Source organism: Ceratotherium simum, chromosome 7 (assembly GCF_057802395.1).
Source record: "Ceratotherium simum simum isolate JZ-2026a chromosome 7, ASM5780239v1, whole genome shotgun sequence".
NCBI lineage: Eukaryota > Metazoa > Chordata > Mammalia > Perissodactyla > Rhinocerotidae > Ceratotherium > Ceratotherium simum.
This window is the reverse complement of record NC_141906.1, coordinates 71,294,380-71,322,134: the sequence shown is the minus strand read 5'-3', so window position 1 is coordinate 71,322,134 and position 27,755 is coordinate 71,294,380. Positions and strand designations below refer to the sequence as shown.

General features: G+C 36.3%; 1 protein-coding gene across 3 annotated transcripts in view; it reads right to left on the bottom strand.

Moving 5' to 3' along the window:
- TBCEL (tubulin folding cofactor E like) overlaps window positions 1-27,755 on the bottom strand; it is a 71,655-nt gene that overhangs the window by 9,430 nt on the left and 34,470 nt on the right. For all 3 annotated transcript variants that reach the window (XM_087433823.1, XM_004427199.3, XM_087433824.1), the window contains 2 exons: window positions 26,669-26,795; window positions 25,094-25,210 (listed from right to left, as the gene is read on the bottom strand). In XM_087433823.1, coding sequence (XP_087289949.1) covers window positions 25,094-25,210; window positions 26,669-26,795 — 244 coding nt within the window. The remainder of the gene's footprint in view (window positions 1-25,093; window positions 25,211-26,668; window positions 26,796-27,755) is intronic.

Here is a 27,755-nt window from a genome sequence, read left to right as displayed (position 1 = left end):
ATCATCTTAATGGTTTGCTGTAATACCGTTCTAGAAATTTTCTTCTCCTTTCTACAATTCAAATGCCCCCTTGCAATCCGTCCTTATGGGTTCTTATTCCTCTTTTTACCATCTACACTTGGATAGTCCTCAAAATTTACTCCTAGATTCTCTTCCCTTTTCTCTTTACAATCTTCCATCACAGATCTCATTCTCTTACTTAGCTTAAAGCATAGATATTCCCCACTTGTTTTCCTCAAGCTTCTGTATTTCACCTACCTCCAGAACTATTTATTCTCACCTTTCACACATAGCAAAATATCATGAAATGAACTTAGTATTTTCCACATAGTTTTTCATCAAGGCTTAACTCATAGAATTTTGTTTCAACTCACTATTTCTTAAATTCAAGTCCTGTTAAAATTACCTAGTGAATGGATAAATAGGATGTGACCTATTCATATAATAGAACACCATGCAGCATTAAAAGAATGATTTTGATCTACATTTATCAATATGATTGGGACTTTTGATCAAAATGGCTCCATAAATTCACATTTTAATGCACTTCTGCTCCAAACATAGAGTAAAATGGATAAAATATGAAAGGTTGAATTCCAAGAAGACATTGCTCAGGCTCAAAAATAACAGACATCTCCATGGCCCAGAAATTCAACAGAAATACGACGTATACAACTTAAACCACAGGACCACTGGACTCCAAATCCAAAGCAGGCAGTAGCAGTCAGGAATTAAGGTCTTGTGAGGCAAAGGAGACTAAAAGTACTCCATGGGAGAGAGGGGAACTGGAGCCAGTTTCACTCCTTGAAGCGGAGGTAAGGTTGGGGTGACGTGAGGCTGGGCATGAAATAAGAATGCAAAAGAACGGCTGCAGATCCACTGTCTAGGGCTACCTCTTTAAAGCAATGGGTCTAGGTTAAAGAAGTAAAAATATAGCTCCACCACCAGCAATTAAATCAAATCACCTGCAGCCTAGGTGACTAGATCCACACCAGCTCTAATTACTGTGGGACGGGTTCTCCAAAATCCATTATAAGAGCTGGTTCGGGACCAAGAGGGCGGGGAGCTAGTTAGAGACAACTGCAAAACCATTAGACAGGCAGAGGTGAGCTCAAACAGGAACACATTACAATCCTCAATGTGGATGTATCTAACAACAGAGCTTCAAGATAATGAAGCAAAAACTGAAAGTAAAAATAGACAAATCCACAATTACAGTTGGAGACTTCAAAACTGCTTTCTCAGTAATTGATAGAATAAGCAGAGAGAAAATTTTTAACAATATAAAAGACGTGACCCACCCTAAAAACTTGACCTGACATTTATAAAACACACGTCCCAACAACATCAAAATACACATTTTTTTTCTAGTGCATATGGAATACTGAACAAGCCAGACCATATTCTAGGCCAAAAACACCTCAATAGGTTTAAAAGTATTAAAATAATACAATATGTTCTCTGACTATAATGAAATTAAACTAAAAATCATTAACAGAAAGATAACGGGAAAATCTCCAAGTATTTGGAAAAAACACAACTCGCGTAAATAATTCCTGGATCAAAGAGGAAGTCACAAGGGAAAGTAGAAAATTTTCTGAATTCAATGAAAATAAAAATACAATATATAAAAAAATTACAGAATGTAACTAAAACAGTGCTTAGAGGGAAATTTATAGAATTAAATGTTTATAAGAGAAAAGAAGAAAGGTCTCAAATCAATGATATAAGCTTCTACCCTAAGAAACTAGAAAAAGATGAGCAAATTAAACCCAAAGCAAAGAGAAGGAGGGAACTAATAAAGATATGAACAGAAATCAGCAAAATAGAATGCAGGAAAACAATAGAAAACCCATGAAATCCGAAGCTCGCTCTTAAGGTTAGTAAATTTGAGAGACCTCTAGCCAGACTGATCAAGAAAAGAAGATACCAACATCAGGACTAAATGAGGGAAGACCACTACAGACCCTACAGATATTAAAGGTTTATAATAAGTGAATATTATGAACAACTTTATGCTCATAAATTCAATAACTAAGACGAAATGGATAAATTCCCTCAAAGACACAAATTACCAAAGCTCATTCAAGAAGGAACAGATAATTTGAATCAAGTTATATCTATTAAATAAATTTAATCACAGTTAAAACCTCCAGCAAAGAAAACATCAAGCACAGATGGCTTCACTGATAAATTCTACAAAATATCTAAGAAAGAAATAAATAATATGAATTCTACACAAACTTTTATAGAAAAGAGAAGGGACAGAATACTCACAAACACATTTTATGAGGCCAGAACTATCCTAATGTTAAAATAAGACAAAGACATTACAAGAAAATAAAATTACAAATCAATATCCCTCATGAACATATACGCAAAAATCCTCAACCAAATATTAGCAAATGAAATCCACTAACATACAAAGAAGATAATACATTATAACCAAGTGAGATTCATCCTGAGAATTTAAGTCTGGTTAAACAGTAAAAACATCAGTCAATATAATTCACTATATTGACAGGGTAAATAAGAAAAACTGTATGAATTTCTCAAGAGATGCAGGAAAAAGAAAGAGAAAAAAAAGAAAAAGAAGCATAAGTCATATAGATTGGAAAAGAAGACTACACTGTGCTTCATCATAGACAATATGATTGTCTACAAGGAACCTACAAAAGAACTACTAGAACTAATAAGTTTAGCAAGGTTGCAGAATACAAGCTCAGTATACAAAAATCAACTGTATTTCTATACCTAGCAATGAACAATTGAAAATTGAAATAAAAAAAACAGTAGGGGGCCAGCCCAGTGGCGCAAGCAGTTAGGTGCGTGCGCTCCCCTGCGGCGGCCCAAGGTCCGCCGGTTCAGATCCCGGGCGTGCACCAACACATTGCTTGTTAGGCCATGCTGTGGCGGCGTCCCATATAAAGTAGAGGAAGACGGGCATGGATGTTAGCCCAGGGCCAGTCTTCCTCAGCAAAAAAGAGGAGGATTGGCATTGGATGTTAGCTCAGGGCTGGTCTTCCCCACGAAAAAAAAACAGTACTATTTTGAACAAGACTAAGACACATGAAATCCTTAAGTAAAAATGGAACAAAATATGTGCAGGATCTGTATACCTAAAAATACAAAACACCAATTTCCAAAAGAAATCAAAAAAAGACTTAAATAAATGGAGAGATATGCTGGTTCATGGACAGGAAGACTCAATATTATTAAGACGTCAGTTCTACTCAAATTATTCTACAGATTTAACACAACCCCAATCAAAATCCCAGGAGAATTGTTTTTCTAGAATTCAACAAGCTTTTCCCAATATTTATATGTAAAGGCAAAGGAACCTGAATAGCCAAAATAACTGAAAAAGAAGACAAAAGTTGGAGGACCCACACTACCTGAATTTCAAGACTTACTATAAAGCTACACTAATCAAGACAGTGTGATATTGGCAAAAGGATAGACACATAGATCAACAGAAAAGAACAAAGAATCAAAAAGTAGAGAGTCTACCTAGATGGTTAACTGATCTTCAACAAAGGTGTAAAATCAATTCAATAGAAAAAGGATAGTTTTAGCAATAAATACTGCTAGAACAACCAATACCCATATGCCAAAATTAAAACAAAAAACTTAATCCATATCCTACACCATATACAAAAATTAACTCAAATTAATCATAAGCTTAAATGTAAAACCTAAAACTATAAAATGTCTAGAAAACATGTAAGAAAATCTCTATGATCCTGGGTTGGTCAAAGATTTCTTAGATATGACACCAAAAGCACGATCCATAAAAGAAAAAAAGGAGTAAGTTAAATGTCATCAAAATCTAAAGCTTCTGCTATTTGAAAGAAACTGTTAAAAGAATGAAATGACAAGCCAGACTGAGAGAAAATATTTACAAAACACAAATCCAGTAAGGGACATATATCTGGAATATATAAAGAATTCTCAAAATTCAATAGTAAGAGTACAAATAACCCAGTACAAAAGTGGGCAAAAGATTTCAACAGACACTTCACCAAAGAAGGTATCTGGATAGCAAATAAGCTTATGAGAAGATGCTCAACATCATTAGTCATTAGAGAAATGTAAATTAAAAGTACGAGATACCACTATATATCTATCAGAATGGCTAAAATTAAAGACAGAAACAAAAAAACTAAAAATACCAAGTGGTGATGAGGATGTGAAGCAACAGGAACTCCCACATGTTGCTGGTGGGAAAGCAAAATGCTTACACACACTTTGGAAAACAGGTTGGCAAATTAAACGTATACTTCCTACATGACTTAGCAATTCCACTTCTAGGTATTTACCCAGGAGAAATAAGAACTTATATTCACACAGAAACCTGTAGGTGACTATTTATCACAGCTTTCTTAATAAATTGCCCCTCCCTCCCCACAAAAGAAAGAAAACAACCCAAATGTACTTCAGTTGATGAATGGCTAAATAAATTGTGTTACATCTATATAAAAGAATACCACTAAGCAGTAAAAACAATCTCACTAGTGATACACTCAAGATAGATGACTCTCAAATGCATTATGGTAAGTAAAAGAAACCAGACTCAAAAGGCTGCTTACATCTCCTTTCAGATAGAACTACTAGATAGAAAATCAGCAAGAACAGAGAAGATCTGAATAAAACAATCAATCAACAGTATCTAATTGACACATATAGAACATTCCACCCAACAACAGCAGGATACACATTTTTTGAAGCAACCATGGAACAATCACCAAGATAGGTCATAAAACAAACTTCAACAAACTTAAAAGAAATGATATTAACAGGCTATGATCTCTGACCATAACGGAATCAAAGTAGAAATCACTAACAGAAAGATAACAGGAAAATTCCTAAATACTTGGAAATTAAACTTCTAAATAATCCATAGGTCAAACAGAAAGACTCAAATGAAACAATAATTTGTTAAAACATAGAAGTGAATGAAAATTAAAATATAATATATTAGGGGCCAGCCTGGTGGCACAGTGGTTAAGTTCATGCTCTCCACTTTGGCAGCCCAGGGTTCGCAGGTTCGGATCCAGGGCATGGACCTACGCACCCCTTAGCGAGTCATGCTGTGGCAGGCATCCCACATACAAAGTAGAGGAAGATGGGCAAGGATGTTAGCCTAGGGCCAATCTTCCTCAGCAAAAAGAGGAGGATTGGCAACAGATGTTAGCTCAGAGCTAATCTTCCTCACCAAAAAGTAAATAAATAAAATAACATATTAAAATATGTGGGATGCCAGCAGTGCGGAGAGTGAAATTTATAGCACTAAATGTTTATTAGGAAAGGTGTCAAATCAATAATCTACATTCCTATCTCAATAATTAGGAAAAGAAGAGCAAATCAAGAAAAAGGAAGAAAATAATAAAGACAGCAGAAATCAATGGTATTTTTTTTAAAAAAGGAAAACAACACTGAAAACTACAAAACATCGCTGAAGGAAATTAAAGAAGACACAAATAAATGGGAAAGACATTCCATGTTCATGGATTATAATACTTAATATTAAGACATCTATACTACTCAAAGCAATCTATGGATTCAATGCAATCTCCATCAAAATCCTAATAGAATTTTTTTTGCAGAAATAGGAAAAATCATCCTCAAATTCATATGGAATCTCAAAAGATCCTGAATAGCCAAAACAATTTTGAAAAAGAAGAAGAATGTTGGAAGACTCACACTCCCTTAATTCAAAACATATTACAAAGCTACAGTAATTAAAATAGCGTGGTACTGGCATAAAGACAGACATGTAGATCAATGGAATAGACTAGAAAGGCCAGAAACAAAATCTCATGTATATGGGCAATGATCTTTGATAAAGGTGCTAAGAACATTTAATAAGGAAAGGACAGTTTCTTCAACAAATGGTGTTGAGAAAACTGGATACCCACATGTAAAAAAATGAAGGTGGATCCTTATCTTACACCATATACAAAAATTGACTAAAATAAATTAAAGACTTAAATATAAGACCCAAAACTATAAAACTTCTAGAAGAAAACATAGGGGAAAAGCTCATGATGTTTGATTTGGCAATTATTTCTTGGATATTACATCAAAAGCACAGGCAACAAAACCAAAAACAGAGAAATAGGACTACATCAAACTTAAAAACTTTTGTGCATCAAAGGATAAAATGAATAGAGCAAAACGGTAACCTACAGAATAGGAGAAAATATTTGTAAATCATATATCTGATAATGAGTTAATATCCAGAATATATTAAAAAATCCTACAGCTCAACAACAAAAAATCAAAAAGCCAGATTTAAAAATGGGCAAAGGACTTGAATAGACATTTCTCTAAAGATGACATACAAATGGCCAACAAGCATATGAAAAGATGTTCAACATCTCTAATCATCAAAGAAATACAAATGAAAATCACAATGGGATACCATTAGGATGGCTACTATCAGAAAAACACAAAATAAGTGTTGGTTGGTGGAAAAATCAGAACACTTGTGCACTGTTGGCGTGACTGTAAAATGATGTAACAGCTATGGAAAACAGTATGGAGGTTCTTTAAAATTTAAAAATAGAATAACCATATGATCCAGTAATCGCACTTCTGGGATTCAAAAGAATTGAAAAACCGGGTCTTGGAGAGAGATCTGCACACCCATGTTCATAGCAGCACTATTCATAATAGCTAAGAGGTGAAAGCAACGCAAATGTCTATTGATGAATGAATGAACAAACAAAATGTGGTATATACATACAATAGAAAATTATCCAGCCTTAAAAAGGAAGGAAATCCTGTCACATGCTACAACATGACTGAATCTTGAAGACATTATGCTAAATGAAATACAGCCAGTCACAAAAAGACAAATACTGTATGATTCCATCTATATAAGGTATCTAAACTAGTCATAAATTCATAGAGACAGAAAGTAGAATGATGGTTGCCAGGGGGGTGCAAGGGGCTGGAAGTAGGGGGTAATGAGAAGTTGATGTTTAATGGATATAGAGTTTCAGTTTTGCAAGATAAAAAATGTTCTGCAGATATGCTGCACAACAATGTGAATGTACTTAACACTACTGAACTATACACTTAAAAATGGTTAAGATGGTAAATTTTATGTGTATTTTACTACAATTAAAATTTTTAAATGATAAAAAAGGGGAATTAACACCAATTTTACACAATCTTTTCCAGAAAAGAGAAGAGAAGGGAACACTTACCAACTCATTTTATGAAGGGAGTGTTACCCTGATACCAAAAGCACATAAAATACAGTTAAGGAAAAAAAAGAATACTACATACTAAGATCTCTCATGACCTTAAACTCAAAAATCCTCAACAAAATTTTTAGCAAACTAAATCCAACAATGTATAGAAGAAATACACACTATGACCAAGTTGAATTTATTCTAGATATGCAAGGCTGGTTCAACATTTGAAAATCAATCAATATAGCTCCCATATGAACAAGCTAAAGAAGAAAAATCATATTGTATTAATTGACAAGAAAAAGCATTTAAAAAAATATAATATGCATTTATGATAAAAACTCTTAGCACATTAGAAATGGAGGGGGATTACTTCAATTTGATAAAGACCATCTATAAAAAATCTATAGTTAACATTATACTTAGTGGTAAAAGACTGAATGCTTTTCCCTAAGATTGGGAGAAAAGCAAGGAAATGCACTCTTACTACTCTTATACAACATAGTACTGGAAGTTCTAGCCATTGTAATAAGGTAAGAAAAATAAATACAGTCATACAAATTAGAAAGACAGAAATAAAATTTTTCGTATTTGCAAATGACATGAAATACTTAGGTGTAAACTTAACAAAATATTTATAAGATTTGTATGTTGAAAATTACAAAATGCTGATGACAGAAATCAAAGACAGCCTAAATAAATGAAGGGATATACTGTCTTCATGCATTGAAGATCCAATATAGTTAATATGTCAATCTTCCCCAAACTTATCTCTAGGTTTAATAAAATTCCCATGAAAATCCCAGCAAGACTTTTTGTAGACAGAGATACACTTGGTCTAAAATTTGTATAGAAAGGCAAATCCCTAGAATAGCTAAAATAATCTTGAAGAATAAAGTGGGAAGAATCATTCTAGGTGATATTAAAGCTTATTATATAGCTACAGTAATCAAGACAGTGTGGTACTGGTAAAGCAAGAGACACATAGATCAATGGAACAGAATAGAAACCCAGAAACATATCCACACAAATACACTCTCTTGATTTTTTAAAAAGTTGCAAAAGCAATGCAATGAGGGAAGATAGTCTTTTCAACAAATGGTGCTAGAGCAATTCAACCATAGGTGAAAAAACTAAACCTCAACCTAAACCTCTCACTTTGCACAAAAGTTAACCCAAAATGGATTATGGACTTAAATGTACAATGTAAAACTATAAAACTTTTAGGAAAAAAATAAGAAAATTTTCAATATCTATGGTTAGGCAAAGAGTTCTTGACACTAAAGCACAATTCATAAAAGGAAAAATTGATAAATTGGACCTCACCAATATTAAAAATTTTAGTGCTATAAAAGCTCATGTAAAAAGAATGAAAAGACAAGCTACATACCAACAGAAAACATTTGTAAACCACATATAAAGGGCTCTCAACAATAAAGAAACAAACAATCCAATAAAAAATGGGCAAAAACCATGAAGAGGAGAGTGATGTCAGCAACATGGCAGAGTGAGCTGCTCCCTTTGTCTCTCTCCCTCTGAATTACAATGAAACGGACATTCATTGACCAATGGAGGATACCCACACAGCACAAGAGGATGCCTGAGAGACCCACAGTTATACATTTGAAGATGGATGGACTGGGTCCCCAGAAAGCAGCGGAGATAGGTGAGTGCTCTCCTACCCCTCCTTGGCAACAGTGAGCCAGGTTGCAGGTCTTCACACAGTGGCCAGTACTACGTTAAGAGGAGGTGGGGACAGGCCAGACTGCAGGTGAATGCTATCCCGTCCCACAGGAGCGCACATTGTACTACAGTGGCCCCGCCAGTGGGAACGCGCCCCAGCACGACTGTAAGAAGAGGAGGCAGCAGCCCTGTGTGCACACACGAACGCTATCCCAGCCTGCAGGAGTGTCCACCATGCTGCTGTGGCCCCACCAGTGGGAACACAACTCGGCACAACTGTAAGAAGAGGCAGTGGCAGCCCTATACATGCACACAAATACTATCCCAGCCTGCAAGATTGCCCACTGTGGCACCACGGCCCCGCCAGTGGGAACACGCCCCCGCACAACTTAAGAGGAGGCGGCTGTAGTCCTATGAGTGCACACGAACACTATCCAGACCTCTGGGAGCACCCACCATGCCACTGCAGTGCCAAGGAGTGGCCTCGGCTCGGACCCCATGAAGAAGCCCCACCAAGCACAGTGGCTGGTGCAATCATAAGCGGAGGCGGTGGCAGCCCAGTGCGCCTGTGAATGCTATCCTGCCTGTGAATGCTATCCTGCCTGTGGGATTGCCCACTGCACCTGCACAACTTCCAGCAGGTGGGGTGGGATCAGAAACACAGCCCCTGCTTCCCCTCAGTGATAGCAGGTGGAATTTGTGACCTGATACTACCACAAATGTGCTGCAAAAAATTAGTTCATCGAACACCATGAAAAACTACAGTAACAATTCAGAGCAGAAGGAAAATGACAAGTCTGCAGAGACCAATCCTGAAGTCACAGAAATTTACAATATAAATGACAGAGAATTCAAAATAGCTGTCATAAAGAAACTCAATGAGTTACAAGAAAACTCAGAATTCAGTGAGCTCAGGAATAAAATTAATGAGCAGAAGGAATACTTCACCACAGAGATTGAAACTATAACAAAAAAAAAACCAAATTATGGATATGAAGAACACAATTAATGAGATAAAAAATAATGTAGAATCCTTAAAAAATAGAGCTGACATTATGCAAGACAGAATTAGTGATTTAGAGGATATAAATGCTTCAGGTGGAGGAGGAGAGAGAACTAAGAGTTTAAAAAAATGAAGGAATTCTTCAAGAAATATCTGACTCAATTAGTAAAAGCAACAGAAAGATTATAGGTATTCCAGAGGAAGAAGAGAAGGAGAAAGGAGCAGAGAGCTTGTTCAAAGAAATAATAGCTGAGAACTGCCCAAATCTCGGGAAGGAACCAGACTTACAAATACAAGAAGCCAAGAGAACTCCTGATTACATCAATACAAAAGACCTTCCCCAAGGCACAGAATAGTAAAACTGGCAAAAGTCAATGACAAAGAAAAAATATTAGGGGCAGCAAGGCAGAAGAATATAATCTACAAAGGAACCCCTATTAGGCTTGCAGCAGATTTCTTGGCAGAAACCTTACAGACTAGGAGAGAATGGAATGATATATTCAAAATACTGAAAGACAAAAACTTTCAGCCAAGAATTACTCTATCCAGCAAAAAATATCCTTCAGATATGATGGAGAAATAAAAGCTTTCCCAGATAAACAAAGCTGAGGGAGTTCATTGCCACTAGACCTCCCTTACAAGAAATGATAAAGGAAGCCCTCATACCTGAAATAAAAAGGCAAAGGTCTACAAAGCTTTGAGTAAGGAGATAAATTGATAGACAAAATCAGAAAACTGTAGCTCTGTATCAGAACAGGTTAGCAAACAATTATAACATAAAAGAAAAAGGGAAAGAAAGCATCAAAAATAGCTATAAACACTTCAATTTAGTCACAAACTCACAACACAAAACAGAATAATTTCTGACAACAATAACTCAGAAGGGGAAGAGGAAGGGAATGGAAGCTACTTAGGCTAATGGAAATAAAAGGCCATCAGAAAATGTATTGTCTCATCTATGAGATGTTTTATACAAACCTCAAGGTAACCACTAAACAAAAAATCAGAGCAGAGCCACAAGTAATAAATAAAGAGAAAACTGAGAAAACCACCATAGAAAACCACCAAACTGAAATGTCAGACAGAAATACAAGGGAAGAGAAACAATGGAAATATAGAACAACCAGAAAACAAGAGAAAAAATAGCAGTTTTAAGCCCTCATATATCAATAATCAGTCTAAATATAAATGTATTCAATTCTCCAATCAAAAGACACAGAGTAGCTGGATGGATTAAGAAACAGACTCAACAATATGCTGCCTCCAGGAAACACATCTCATTTCTAAAGACAAACATAGGCACAGAATGAAGGGATGGAAGCCGATACTCCAAGCAAATGGCAAACAAAAGAAAGCAGATGTTGCCATACTTAGACAAAGCAGATTTCAAATAAAAAAGACAATGAGAGGCAAACACTTATGAATATATATTCACCTTACACAGGAGCACCAAAACATATAAAGCAACAATTAACAGACCTAAAGGGAGAAACTAACAGCAACACAATAACAGTAGGGGACCTTCACACCCCACTTACATCAGTGGATAGATCATCCAGACAGAAAGTCAACAAGGAAATACACTTGATCAGATGGATTTAATAGATACATACAGAACATTCCACCCCCAAACAGCAGAATACACATTCTTCTCAAGCGCACATGGAACATTCTCAAAGACAGACCATATATTGGGAAACAAAGCAAGCCTCAATAAATTTAAGAAGACTGAAATCATAACAAGCATCTTCTCCAACCACAATGCTATGAAACTAGAAACCAATTACAAGAAAAAAGCTGGGAAAGTCATAAATATGTGGAGACTAAACAACATGCTACTGAACAACTATTGGATCAATGAAGAAATAAAAGGAGAAATTAAAAAATACCTAGAGACGAATGAAAATGAAAATACAACATACCACCTCTTATAGGAGGCAGCAAAAGTGGTTATAAGAGGGAAATTCATAGCAATACAGGCCCACCTCAACAAACAAGAAAAATCTCAAATAAGTAATCAAACTACTCCTAAGAAAACTAGAAAAGAAGAACAAACAAAGCTCAAAGTCACCAGAAGGAGGGAAATAATAAAAATCAGAGCAGAAGTAAATGAAATAGAGACTAAAAAAAGAGTAGAGAGGATCAATGAAACTAAAAGTTGGTTCTTTGAGAAGATAAACAAAATTGACAAACCCTTAGCCAGACTCACTAAGAAAAAAGAGAGAAGACTCAAATAAATGAAATTAGAAATGAAAGAGGAGAAATTACAATGGACACCACAGAAATACAAAGGATTATTAGAGAATACCATGAAAAACTATATGCTCACAAATTGGATAACCTAGAAGAAATGGATAAATTCTTAGACTCATACAACCTCCCAAAACTGAATCAAGAAGATATAAAGAATCTGAATAGACCAATCACAAGCAAAGAGATTAAAATGTTAATCAAAAACCTCCTAAAAACAAAAGTCTAGGACCAGATGGCTTCTCTGGAGAATTCTACCAAATATTCAAAGAGGATTTAATACCTAACATTCTCAAACTATTCCAAAAAATTGAAGAAGATGGAATGCTTCCTAACTCATTCTATGAGACTAACATTACCCTGATACCAAAACCAGGGAAGGACAACACGAAGAAGGAAAATTACAGGCTAATATCACTGATGAACACAGATGTAAAAATCATCAACAAAATATTGGCAAACTGAGGGGCCAGCCCGGTGGCACAAGTGGTTAAGTGCACGCACTCCGTTGCGGCGGCCCGGGGTCCGCCGGTTCGGATCCCGGGCACGCATTGATGCACTGCTTGTCAAGCCATGCTGTGGTGGTGTCCCATATAAAGTGGAGGAAGATGGGCACGGATGTTAGCCCAGGGCCAGTCTTCCTCATTAAAAAGAGGAGGATTGGCAGATGTTAGCTCAGGGCCGATCTTCCTCACAAAAAAAAAAAAAAAAGCAACCTGAGAGATCCTGGTGGTGATGGAATTGTTCAGTATCTTGACAATGGTGGTGGATACACAAACCTACACGTGCAATGAAATGTATGGAACTAAACACACACACACACACACACACACACACACACACAAATGTGTACATGTAAAACTGGAGAAATCTGATAAGACCAGTGGACTGTATCACTGTTAAGATCCTGGTTGTAATACTGTACTAAAGTTTTGCAAAATTTTACTATTGGGGGAAACTGGGTAAAGGATACATGGAATCTGGCTGTATTATTTCTTACAATTGCATGTGAATCTACAACTATCTCAATAAAAATTTCAATTAAAAAATACATACTATATGATTCCATTTATATGACATTCTGGAAAAGTCAAGTCTATAGGAAGAGAAAACAGATCAGTGGTTGCCAGAGGATGAGAGTCAGTAGAAGAGTTGAGGAGTACAAGGAGATTTTTTTGAGTAATAGAACTGCTGTATATTCTCATTGTGCTGGTAGTTACATAAGCGTAGTGTTTGTCAAAACTCAGAATTATACACTAAAAAGCATAAAACTTACTCTATGTCAATTATACCTCATTAAACCTAACTTTAAATAAAGAAGACTACTAAAAGACAACCATTTAGCAGGACCAGTCAAGAAAAAAGGAAAAGGCAGAAATAAACATTATTAGGAATGAAAAAGGAGCTGAATATTGATATAGTACATTTTTTAAAAATCACAAAGATCCCTCATTATGGAATGACATTGAAGATCTATTTTTTAGTGAAAATGGCAAGATGTGTATTGTTTTGTGATCATTTGTGTAAAAAAATTATGCACTGAATAGCAATGGGAACTGCGACAAGAAACTAGTGTCAGTAGTTGCCTAGGGACCAAATACCTGAGTGGCTGCTAAGGAAACCAGTGGGAAGAAGATTTGGTTTTTGGTCTATATCCTTTTAAATATTTTCAGCCTGGTTTCATGTGGAAGTACTATCTAGTCCAAATAAAAATTAAATAGAATAAAATAATTACAAAACTTAAACACCTACCCTCAAATTATAAGCATATTATGAATGATAATAAAAATTTAAACTTAAACAGTTAATTTAATAGAAAAATGTAAAATTACCAACTCAATTCATTTTATGAAGCTAATATAACCTTCATTACAAAACCAAAAAAGAATAATAGAAAAGAAAATTACAGACCAATTTTAAACATGAAAATAGTTGGAAACATCCCAAATAACATTATAAAATTAAATTCTGCAGTGTTGAAAAAGAACACTTAATATTTTGCAACCAAGTTGAATAGTACAGGAATGCAAAGATGGTTCAATATCTGAAAATGTATCATTAAAATTCAGATTAACAGAACATAACAACATGCTCATCTCAATACAGCAAGAACATTCTATTAAAAAAAACCAATACTCATTCATAATAAAAGAAACTCTTAGAAAAATACAGATAGTAACTACCTTAATCTGATGAAGGATACCTATCAAAAACCGACAGTGAAAGTCATATTTCATATTGAAATACTTCACATTAAAATTTTGGAAATAGTCTCTTTAAAGTGAGGAACAAGATAAAGATGCCCTCTTTTACTGTTCATTTTTAATATTATACTGGAGGAGGTCCTATCTAAGAAACAGAAAAAAGCAATATAAAAATTATTTGCAGATATGATTTGTCTATGTAGAAATTCAAAAGAAAGTAATGATTAACTATTCTACACATCAGCAAAATTGATAGATATATGATCAACATACAAAAATAAATAGCATTTCTATACACCCACAATAACCAATTAGAAACCAGTGACAAAAATACAATTTAATTTAAAATAGCAACAAAATGTATAAGACATCTAGAAATAAATTTAACAAAGATGTGCAAGGTGTTTGTGAGAGAACTACAAACACTGCTGAAGGACACAAAAGATGCTCTGAATTAAATGGAAAGATAGCCTATGTTCACAGATAAGAAGATATAATAGAGAATTGACAAGATGTCAATTCTCCCAAATTAGTCAATGAGTTCAATGCAATCAGAATCCAAATTACTGCAGGATTTTTGTGGACCTCGATAAGCCAATCCTAAAATTCATAGGGAGAAGGGCCTATGATATCTAAGGTAATCTGAAAAACAATTAGGTGGGAAAACTTACCCTTATTGGGAATTCAGACTGACTATAATTTAGCAATTTTGTAATAGTATAGGAATGGACAAATGGACAAATACATCAACGGAACAGAAGAGGGCCCTAAAACAGAACCATGCATGCATATAAAAAACAAGATATACGACAGAGGTGGCATTACAGATCAGGGGTATCAGTGGTGAATACCAATTATCCATACGGGGTGAAAAAAAACAAACTCTTAGATCTCTATTTGACACTACGCACAAAAACAGATTCTGGGTGGATCACAGACATAAATGTGAAAACGCTTTTAGAAAAAACCCAGGAGATTATCTTTTTTTTTTTTTTTTCTGTGAGGAACATCAGCCCTGAGCTAACATCCACGTCAATCCTCCTCTTTTTGCTGAGGAAGACCGGCTCTGAGCTAACATCTATTGCCAATCCTCCTCTGTTTTTTCCCCAAAGCCCAGTAGATAGTTGTATGTCATAGCTGCACATCCTTCTAGTTGTTGTATGTGGGACGCGGCTGCAGCATGGCCGGAGAAGCGGTGCGTCGGTGCGCGCCCGTATCTGAACCCCGGCTGCCAGTAGCAGAGCGTGCCCACTTAACTGCTAAGCCATGGGGCCGGCCCCCCCAGGAGATTATCTTAAGTGATCTTTGGAAAGAAAAAGATTTCTTAAATAAGACAGAATAAGAATAAATCATAGAAAAGGACTGATACATTTGATATTAAAATGTTAAAACTTCTTTTCAACAAAATACAAAGTGAAAAGATCAGACCGAAAAGCTACAGATCAAGAGAAGAAATTGCAATGCACACTGACACAGAATTATAAAATCCTACTTTATATTTTAATGGATATATAAAATATGATAAGTAGACACCGAGGATACATATCAAATTCTTGCCAGTGGTTACTTCTTGGAGTAAGGAATAGGACTGGGAATAGAGGTAAAAAGTACTCCAATTTTATCTGCAATGTTATTTCTTTTAATTAAAAAATAAACTTGAAGAGTAAAATATTAACAATCACCAGTTCTGAACATGAGCGTTTATTTTATTATTCTCAGTAATTTTTTTAATTCTGAAAAGCAAACAAAAACAAAAAAAGATAAAACTGGCCTCCTGCCCAGGCCAAAACGAAAGTTCAGACACCAAAGACAATTTCCCTCAAGACCATGATTTAGGAGGGCTGGTTCTTATTCTTTCTTTCCTTTGCAGGTATATTCAAATTCTCATATATAACTTCAATCAAGATTAGGAAGGTAGCCTATCTTCTGCTGGGCTGGGAAAGTGGCAAGAAGTCAAAATAAAGTCCAAGGTAATTGGAATGACAAAAGCTGTAGGCAGCAGGGGAAGCTAACATTTCAGAGGCTCTCCACAGTGCGCCAAGGAGAAAGCCCCTTTTGTTTCTCCTCAGACTCGCAGCTGAATGTGAGGAGTGCTGTGTCACGGCCCTTGTCAGAGGATGATGGAGCCTGGCACTATGGAGAACCCCAGGAGACTCATGTCCGATGTAGGAATGTTCCTTTACAACAGCAGGTCCTCTGTCTGGAAGGAATATGAGGTAACAGACACAGCACACTAGGATTTCTCCAGCATCCAAGACAAAATAAGCCTTCATTGAGGTGTTGTCCAAATACAGGCTGCTGCTCCGCTCTCATAATAACATGAAGATACAATCAGCTCTATTTAGAAGAGCCATTAGTCTTAAGCAGGAAAAAAACCACACTGTCCATATTTTAAAAAGCATACCACTAATGACAATCCAATAAGCATTTGAGGAATGCCTAATAAAATCCTCGACATCATAAATAAGGATTTCCCAGGGCATAGTTTAGAGACTCCTTGGGACAAACAGAAAGTGAGGTACCAAAGGGGCATAAAAGCAAAGAAAAGCCTTTAAGAAAACCTATTTCTGGTTTTGTCACTCTATCTCTAACAATAGCATTTCCTCCTATCAAATAATTGTTCACTGGAGCTATGCCTCTTATAACTCCTCTTGATGAAAAACAAAATTTTAAAGTCTGAAAAAAAGAGACACTCCATATCAATGAATTTACTTCCCCCTCACTGAAAACCAAAAGAAACAAAAAGAAACCATTGAACCCTAAAAGATACATGATATGTTGATTTCTAAAAGAAAAGTTACATGGTTTTTCTTTTTCTCTGTCTCTCTTTAAAACTAAACAGAGGAGGACTATGTATTAGTGAAGTACTAAATAAGCAATTAAATTCAATCTCAGAGGAAATTAAGAGATAAAGCAAAAATAAAATAAAGGAGAAACTGATAAATATAGGCAATGTGGAAAGACATCTTATAAATAGCAAGGCAAAAATAGTAAACATGCACACTTTAACATGTACCAGCTTCATAAACGTGGAGGTTTCTTTCTCTCCAAATGATATTTTTATACCCCTAGAGAAATCAGGCCTATAAATATCAGAAAACAAGCAGAACTTCACCAAGATTTTTCTAAGGACTACCTCAAATTCTATACTGGAATTCAGTCCTAACATGTGTACCTCTGTAAAATGACATAAGCAACCTCCAATACACACATTCTCCTTTATTAAAGTCTCAGTTATTAACTGGGTTTCTCTCAGTTTCTCCTTCTAAGTATAAACCAAAATCTGCCCATGTAACTTCCCCACTTGAAATCTTTCAATGATTTCCCACTGCCTACAATAAAAAGTCCTAATCTCCTGGTATGGCATACCAAAGTCTTTAATGGCCTGCCCTGGCTCCTACCTTCCTCCCCAGCATTATCTGGCACTACTTCCCATTTACTATTTTTCACTAAGTCATATCGAACTGTTATAGTTCACTACACATAAAGAGTTATAAATCTCTGTGCCTTTACTTCCCATGTACTCCCATCTGCCTGGAATATTCTCCCCTCACTTTCACCAGATGACTCAATCATTTTCTAGGAAGTACAAGTCTTCTAGCAGAGCTATGTATCCCTCCTTCATGCTCCCAGAGCATAATGCAAAGATTCAACCATTTTATTGAACAGTTGCCATATTGTCAGGCACTGAGGATACAGCAAAGCACAAAACAGAAGAAGTCCTGCTTTTACAGAGCTTACAGTACAGTGGGGGGACACCAACAATATACAAGAAATATAAGTTAGGTGTTGATAAATAAGAAAAATAAAAGTAGGCTAAGAGAATTATAGGAGACAGAGGTATGCTGTGTTAGATAGGATGGTCAGGGAAAGAATCTCTGATAAGGTAACGGTGAGAGAGAGAGCCAACACTTGGTGCATTCCAAACATGGAAAAAAGTGCAAAGGCTGGAGGTGGGAGTGTGCTTGATGTGTCTGAGGAACACCAAGGAAGGTTTTTTGTTGTTTTTTTAATAAACTTGAGTTCTTATAAACTGGCCGCCATGTGGAGAATAAGCTATAGGGGGCAAGGGTGGATTCAGAGAGACCAACGAGGAGGCTACTAATAATTCTCATAAGATGATGAAGGCTTGAACTACAATGAATAGTAAGAAGTAGTCAGATTCCATATATATTTTTGAAAGTAGAACTAAAAGAAAAAAAACAAATGGACTAGATGTGGGGTGTGGGAGAAAGAAATCAAGGATGACGCTGAGGTTTTCATCCTGAGCAACTGGAAAAATGGAGAGATGGAGGAATACTTGCAGAGTAGCAGATATGGTGGTGCAGGGGGCGGGTAGGGGGGAAGGTAAAGAGGGTATCAAAAGTTGGGTTTTGGACACATTAGATTTAAACATCCAGATAAAGATGTCAAGTAGGCATGTCAAGTAGGCATTTGGAAATACTAATCTGGAATACATGGGCAGATCAGAGCTAGAGGTATAAATTTGGCAGTTATTAGAATACAGAAGGCACATAAAGCCACAGGACTGGAACTAGGGGATGAGTACCAAAGAGAAGAGGTCCAAGGACCAAATCCTGGGATAATTCGATTTTTAGAGGTTGGGAACATGGAAATATATCTCCAGCTTAGCCCAGATGGCAAGCTTCTTGAGAGTAGACACTAATTTTTCTGGTCTTCTTATCTCCAGCTTCTGGCTCATTGCCTCTTGGTTCATAGTAGGAACACCATAGTAGGTAGGTATTCATAGTAGGTATTCATTCATTAATTTAGTAATAAATTAAACTGTCCTTTGAAACCCAGCTAGACTCTAGAGTTATTTCCTAGAAGTATTCCTGGTAAAATATGAGAATCTAATAACCGAAATATGACCAGCCCAGTGAGGACATCTTTTCAACCACCTGCAGCACACACTGAACTTATTTTGAAATAGCACACCACTGCCACACAAGCCACAAAGAGACAAGGCATAGATGAAGGCTTTAAAAGAAAGAGTCTATTGATTAGAAAAGCAAACACTATGATGTTTAAAGGCCAAAAATCAGGAGACAGAGATTTTTTGTCTTCTATTGTTTCACAAAGTAAATAAACATGAAACATATGGGCGATTGCTCAGTTTTTTTGTGTTAGTCCACTATTATCATAAACAGCTACAGTAGAGAGGCTAAACTTGTAGTTCCACCTATCAGTAGAAGGCAATAAAAAGGATAAATGAGCACCTGTAAGAAATTATAAAACTCTTAATAAGTATATCTCCCTTTGGTCCTCTAAACACTCTATTCTGTTCATCACAAAAAATTGAAATGATTCAGATAACTGGGGCTTGTATTTTATTCTAAGATAGGAAAACAGAATTCGTAAATTTCTGAATCATCATTCAAGTCTTCTGTTGCCACGACGACTAATCACATAGAAACAGATGTATGTGAATAAGACTCACAAAATAACTTTGCTACTATAAAGGACATTCAACTGATCTTAATTGCTTTTTATTCATGCCCTCAAAAGACATTTTGGCTAGCTTTTCTTACTTATGTCTAAGTTGAGTAGAGGTATTTCATGTTTAATGACACAAGACAGGAAAATGAAGGGAGGAGGAAAAGCTCAGGGAATCTAACAACTGGGGAAGTTGTTGTAGAAGTTAGAATTTATAGGAAAATCAAATTAAACGGTGATTTTTAAAAATCCATGATCAAATAAAAAGGAATGTTTTCCTCAGAATAAATCCCACCTGGAAACTAAAGCTCAAATGTGATTCTGTATGAAACACTGAATTACCCAGAGAGTCAAATTCTCACCTTTTGCCAACTATGCACTGTGCTATTCACTATTTATTGGTATTTTAGGGAGAGATTATGCATATAATTTAGAACACAATTAAAGAGATGATAAGTACAGTACTAACACCGTGTTTATATATCACTATTCTTAATTCATAATGACTACATTTTAATACAAATTCCTCTGTGCTTATTCACCATTCCATCTTGCATCAGCATGAACGGTATTATGGTTCTTTTTTAAGTGCCTAACACAGTTCCTGGCACATCACAATGGCTCAAAAAAACATTTGCTGAGTAAATGGGTAGTTCTACCTGATAGTTCTACCAGGGGACTTATAACAAAAAGTACCAGGGAACAGGTACCACAGTGGATACATGTCGATTCTGGCTGTCCAGCATCTGAATGCCCTTCTGCTTTGAGGGAAACCCAAGAAAGATGAGAGGCAGGAACCACCTTCCACTACAGAAGCTAAAGAGGAATAGATATTCTCTTTCTCCATTCCCTGAAAGCTAGAACATGGGAAGGTGACATAAAGCTGTCTAACTATAACTGGAATTTTAAATCTTAAGATGTAATGCAAACACACAAGGTCTAACAGAGATTATTCATAGCAGATATAGAAGAGTCAAGAATCTGAAGGCATGGCTGTAAATGTCTGAGGGCAATGAAGCCCAGCAGCTTGCTGATGACTGTCCAGTGACCCGTGTCAGCAACATACTGTTTGTATTGTGAGATACAGAAATCTTGGCTTTGCCTTGCTTCCCATCAATCCTGCCCAAGCCTAATTCTCTAATCTTCTTGTCATTTCTGTGAGCTACATTCATTACTCTTTTACTAAATTCCTATCCTACTTAAGTTGGCCAGAGTAGACTTCTGTTGTGTGCACTAAGAAATTGGTACCAGGGAGTAGATTACCGGCAATAGTCTGTTAGGTAATTAAAGGCAATTTGAGGTTGGTTTATGGCCTAGAAGAGGCCAGTGAATATCATATTAGTGTTCATGGAAGAGATTCTTCAAGTCCTTGACATGGAGTAGTGAAATAACTAATTATCTCTTGTGGTTACATGGAATGCTCTAGGAGACTGGAATGCTCTACTGCTGCCAAGAATAAAACAATATGAAGGGCATGAAGAATTTGACTATGAAGCAGAGCATCAGAAGATAGCTTAAATAAAGAGCATATTAAGGTTGAGTCTCTATAAACTAGGCTCAAGACATAGGGTGAAACCTAGGTACTTTTAAGAAAAGAGTCTTTTCTCTCTTACAACAATAAGAATTGAGGTAGCTTTAAAAACAAATGCACAAGGTTTGATGCTCCAGGTTGCTGAATTACGGATCAGTTAAATTTGCATCCATATTGGAACTATTAGATGAAAATTGGAGCATTGTTTGGAAAGAGAGAGAGAAAGAAGGAGAGAGGGAGAGAGACAGAGACAGAGAATATGAACAGGAATAGAGGTATACGGGTGGATTCTGAGGACTTGGGAGTATCCTGAATCCCTAATCCTCAGTTAGGCCCCCCTTGCTAGCTGGGTCTAATGAGACTGTTCCTCTCTTTCTTGAAAAGGCAGTAAAATCCTGCCTAAGAGAATTACCTTGCAAGAGTAAACTAATTCCCCATTTGCTTCATCCTTCCATATATATACTCTGCTCTACTACCATCAGACCACAGCATGCTCTGTGGGGTTAATTACAAAAACACCAAAAGAATTATAAGACTTGGTCATTTATATGGACAAAAATATAGGAAATAAGTACAGTAATAGATCCTGAGTGTGTTGACCAAAGAAGGAAAAGCAATCTTAGATCTATCCAATTTTGTTGATATAGGCACATCACCAGAGATTCTAAATTCAAAAAGCTAGGTTCAGTGGTTGGGTTCAAATTTTTGTCTGGTTGGCTGATTGGAAATTAGAATCAATGGTGGTCAATGCTAAAGGAAGCTGAGATCCCAAATTTGGGGGATAATGCGAAAGGAGGAATTGAAAAACTTCAAGACATAGGAATGATGGAAATTATTGTCACATGTTAACCCTTCACCCATTCTCCTTCTATGAACCCTAAGAGGACCTAGAAGACACTTCATTTCCTAAGACCTTGAAAAATACATTAGTGAGTAGAGCACTCACATCTTTGAAAAACATTTTTTTTTAAAGTTTATTGTATTTATTTATTTATTTTTTTGTGTGAGGAAGATCAGCCCTGAGCAAACATCCACGTCAATCCTCCTCTTTTTGCTGAGGAAGACCGGCTCTGAGCTAACATCTATTGCCAATCCTCCTCTGTTTTTTCCCCAAAACCCTAGCAGATAGTTTTATGTCATAGTTGCACATCCTTCTAGTTGCTGTATGTGGGACGCCACCTCAGTATGGCCGGAGAAGCGGTGCGTCAGTGCGCGCCTGGAATCCGAACCCGGGCCGCCAGTAGCAGAGCGCACGCGCTTAACCGCTAAGCCACAGGGCCGACCCCCTGAAAAACATTTTATAGGCAAGGGATGCTGGCAGGAGACACTGAAATAAGGCTGCCCATTTCAGTTTCAAAAAGGATGGATGAGACCAAGCAGTGAGATCTAACCACTACCGAGTGGGAAAGTAGGCATAATTACATAACTAGGCATCAAGGCCAGAGTGGTAATTAAAATACCTTGACTGCCTGAATCTTTTACAGTAGCTAATCAATCACAGAGTCTTTAGGATTAGAATAAATAAGTATCTCATTTCAGGGAGAGAGAAATACGTTTTCACTTGTACAAGAAATATATTAGGGCAGGTAAGAATAATTTTTTTAATATAACTATGGGAAAAAGTTATATGTATAGATGCTGGGTAATCCAAGTGGCACACTATAGCAAATGTTCTTTTTGCTGAATTTTTCCTATTTGAGGGAAAGTCAAATTAGGGGAAGCAAGATTCTACCTCTCACTGCAGAAGCCAAAGTAGAGGATATAATTCCTCTCCCTATCTCCTGGGAGACAAAGTGTGAGCACATGCCCTAAACATAGCCAATCAATTGGTCAGATGCAGATTTTTGACTCTTAGGGAATGAGGCAAAGGTCAGTGAGAGATTATTTTCAGCACTGATGGGGGAATCAAAAGTCCATGACACGGCTATCCAGGGCTAAAATCCAGCACTGTAGTGTCTAGAGATGACAGTGCCAGCAGAGATAGATGAAACAGACTATGAGTTGAAACCTTGTCTGTCTGAGCTTCCCTTGGTTCCTGTATGTGTCTGGTTCTTCAGTATGTCTAATAATTCTTTTAGTTTCTCAATATCCTTCCAATAAATTCCTCTTCTGATTAAAGATGACTCCTATGACCTGCATTCAAGAACACCAACCAGTACAGAGGCATAAATGCACTTTAGGATAACTATGCCATCAGGGACAGAAAACAATTTACTGCATATATATATACTACCTCTTGTAGCAGAATGGAAGTAAACTATAATAACAGACTTATGCTCAAAGCCAGAACATTTACTTCTTCCATTAATGTTAGATTGAATCAAATGAAACTATAGATATTAGACCATTTTTTACCTAAAAAAAACTTCATGCATTTAACTTAATATTTCTGGGTTGTGTTAAATGGTATAGTAATATTTATTTCTCCCTACTTGGCTGCTCTTAGCTAATTTTAAAATGTTATCTTCGAAATCCTTACTTAATTTGTCTAATATTTTTTAAATGCTTAGGCTTTAAAATACTACTAATAATACCACAAAATCTTTTATCCAGCACTGGTTGAGATTTACAGAGTGTCAACCCCCTTAAAGCCTGTAAATAATAGAAAACTTCGGGGAAAATTAGATATGTTCAGTAAGAATGAATTAGAATCACAGAAATTTGTAACCAGAAGGACCAACTGATTTGATGCACATTCAGTCCTAACTTGCATCCTGTTTTTCTGAAACTCCTCCTGTCAAATGGGATTTCATATTCTTTTTTTTTTTTTTTTTTTTTGGTGAGGAAGATGAGCCCTGAGCTAACATCCATGCCAATTCTCCTCTTTTTTGTTGCTGAGGAAGACCAGCCCTGAGCTAACATGTATTGCCAATACTCTTCCTTTTTTTTTCCCTCTTTTTCTCCCCAAAACTCCAGTAGACAGTTGTATGTCATAGTTGCACATCCTTCTAGTCGCTGTACGTGGGACACGGCCTCAGCATGGCCGGACAAGCAGTGCGTCAGTGCGCACCGGGGATCCAAACCTGGGCCACCAGTAGCAGAGCGCGTGCACTTAACTGCTAAGCCACGGGGCCAGCCCAGGATTTCATATTATTCTTAAAGTCATTAAAGAAAGCATACACCTTCTTTGGTAACTGGTTCTAGCTATTAACACCCAGAAACCTGTTTTCGGGGGTATTTTTTTTCTTATGTATTTACCTATATCATACCTGCTATAGAGTATTAAAGATAGTTCCTCACCAAACTATATATACTAACTCTTCATATTCTTAAAGGTAATTACTAACGTAGCCCTCATCATTTCTCTTCATACTCAGCCATCCTAATTCCTTTAATATTTCCTCAAGAGTCTATTTTCCAGTCCTTTTCTCATATTCACTAAACCTAGTGTACATTTGCCAAATCTTCCAAACTGCAGAACTTAGTATATCCTAAAAGCAGAAGCAATGCCAAAGAAAAAAACAATTTTGAGGTAGGTGAAAACATGCCTCTGGAGAAGAGGATCAAAAAGGAATCAACGATGCGGAGTATGGGGTGGGAACTATTGGAAGTAGTCAAACACTTACTCAACCATTCTGGATACAAGTGCAAAGCTAGAAGAAATATACCATGGAAAGTGAGATAAAACAGATTTGCTTTCGTGTTTCTTCCTTTTTTTTAAATCTATCACCAAAGCCCTCTAAGAGGGTTCAATAACAAATTATTAGATTTTGCTCTAAAACAATAGTTGTTAAATTGCCTCAATATTCACCAACGTGTTCCTAAGCTGTGGACTGATTTTTACCTGAATGGCACTTCTTCCTGTGGAACATCCACATAGTAACGAATAAAAAATCTCTCAGAATCTTCTCGCTCGCCATCTGTAACAACGCTGCCATTAAGTTTGGAAACCGATGGCAATCTGTAAGTAAAAACCAAAATAACGACATTTTAAGATACTAAAAATATTTAGCTTTAGAAATAAAATTATTGGTTTGAGGCCCAGTCTTATTCTCTTGAAAGGACACATCTGCTGTAGCTCTGCTTCTATATAACTACTGACATGAACTTAAGTGGTATAAAATAAAATGACCAAAAATACCTCAATTTTCTTTTTAAGATATTACACTGACCTTTTACAACTATACCTCACCTTCCAACATGAGATTCTAGGCAGCACTGTCCAACTTACACAGAATGCAAGCCACATATGTAATTTTAAATTCTCCAAGGTAGCCTTATTTTAAAGACTAAAAATAAAACAGGTGAAATTAATTTTAATAATATATTTTATTTCACCCAATATATTCAGGATTTAATCATTTCAACCTGTAATCAATACCACAAAATAACTGAGATACTTTACATTCTTTTTTCACAGTATTTGAAATCCAGTGTGTATTTTACACTTACAGCACATTTCAGTTCAAACTAGCCATAATTCAAGTGCTCAAAAGTCACATACCATATAGTTCAGGAATTAATTTATTATATTTACAAAAGAATTGTGTAAAGAAAGTAAAGTATAACGCCTATTGCAAGACATTCTTCTTAGAAGAAAAGCATGCTGAAATGTATTTCCTCAGTGAGATACTAAGGTGTATGTTAACAACTGGAAAGCAGTGGGATCTGCTAGATGTTAGTTCGTCAGCAAGATCAGTACCCTGTTTAAAGAACCATTCTTCTTTAGGGAACCTTAAAGCCTACTGTTCCCTTTTCAAAACTACCATGTATAGCATGCATAGAGAACAAATCAAAACTCCGTGGCCCTTCACATCTTAGCCAAATCTTACTGCTGCTCAACGTGCATACGAAAATAAACACTCAGGGGACATTTCAGTAGTCTGTAGGAGGGAGAGTCTGTGACACGACACGAAAGGCAAGGGAGTTGGAGGAAGAAGATGACAATATGGTGGTCATATTTAAGTCAATCTATATTCAAGAAGAAAACACAGATACTGCTCTTAAATTCTACACAAATGAAACAGCCCAATTTTCAGGTATTTACACTTTAAATGACCACTATGTTAGAGAAAATAGGACAACTAAAATAGAATTGATTCCCTATTATACCTACTTTTTCTTCATGACCCAAAACAGGACTTCAAATATTGTAAATATTGAAAAATATAAAAATAGAATAGATTTGTAAGGGAACTTTTCAGTGATCTTGGCAGGCTAATTATATTTCACCTTTTCCTCATCATATTGTATTCCTTTTCTTCCTGGATTTGAAGCAACAGAAGCAGCTCCTTCAAGAACAGTGTGTGCAAGAGACAGATCAACTTACAGCGCACACCCCCCCACAAATAGTGCATCATCCGCTTGATGAAACAACAAGGCCCCGAGAACAGAAAGCAGAATAATCAGGACAACAGACCTGGCTACTACCAATTTCCTTCGTTCCTCGGTGGTATATGGCTGCAGAAGAGGTATTCCTAATAATCTCACTTCCTCCAGTTTGGGGAATGAATTTAGTTTGTCAATGTCTTCCCAGGACTGCAAACCTAATTTTAGAAATATATTGTTTAAGTAAATCCAGAAAAGCACACAACTAAGCACATAGCAAAAAAAAATTACTTCAATTAATAATTTCTGAAATGCTAAAATAATCATAAACTAGTTAGAGTCTGAAATTTTTCTTTATCCAAGGCAAGAATGGAACACAGTTAAACACTCTAAAAACTTCCCTATAGCCCTCTCCTGTCCCTGTGATCCCAGTGGTCAAGGAGAGGCATCTTTATTTTCCAATATCCACTCATGTACTGAGTCTCCACCCAAATGGCTTGTAAAGGGGGTCACTGGTGGTTTCAATAAGCAGGATGTATACCAAGATTACATAATAAAAAAAGTGATGCAATCAACTATTTCATCAAACATAGACTCACAGAACATATAACTATTGATCAGAGTTGATACTGTCATACTCAATTTTTTATCTAACAAATTCTAAAATGGGGCAAGGTCAACAGAACCAGAAACTAAATATTATCTCTTAAACTGCCCTCATTTTGGAGACAGGGAAAACAGATTCAAAATTTAAAACAAACAAACAAAAACGTAAACAAAAAACCTGAACCCTTAGGTAGGAGAACATACAACAAATTAAGATCATTTAGTCCTAAAACAAAAGAGTCCTATGGCTGTGAGCAAATGTATTATCCAGGTCAATACTTGGCACTGGTAGGAAAAATGTTCCTGTAATAAAGCTGGTCAATTTTATAACACAGGAAATCCATTTCCGGGAACAATGTAGTCCCTTCCTATTTCTATCAACCTTCAGCAAGGGTAAAGGCAGAGGTGCAATTAATGAGGACTCTGGTGCATAACTATCTCAAGTCACACAGTTCTCTTCCCTTCAGAATGGCATTTCCATCTAGGAAGAAGAATAGTTAGCTCGAGGGGTGTCGAGTTGTGAAATAAACAGCTTCCTTACGCAAAATACTGGTTTATAAAACTTAATTCCC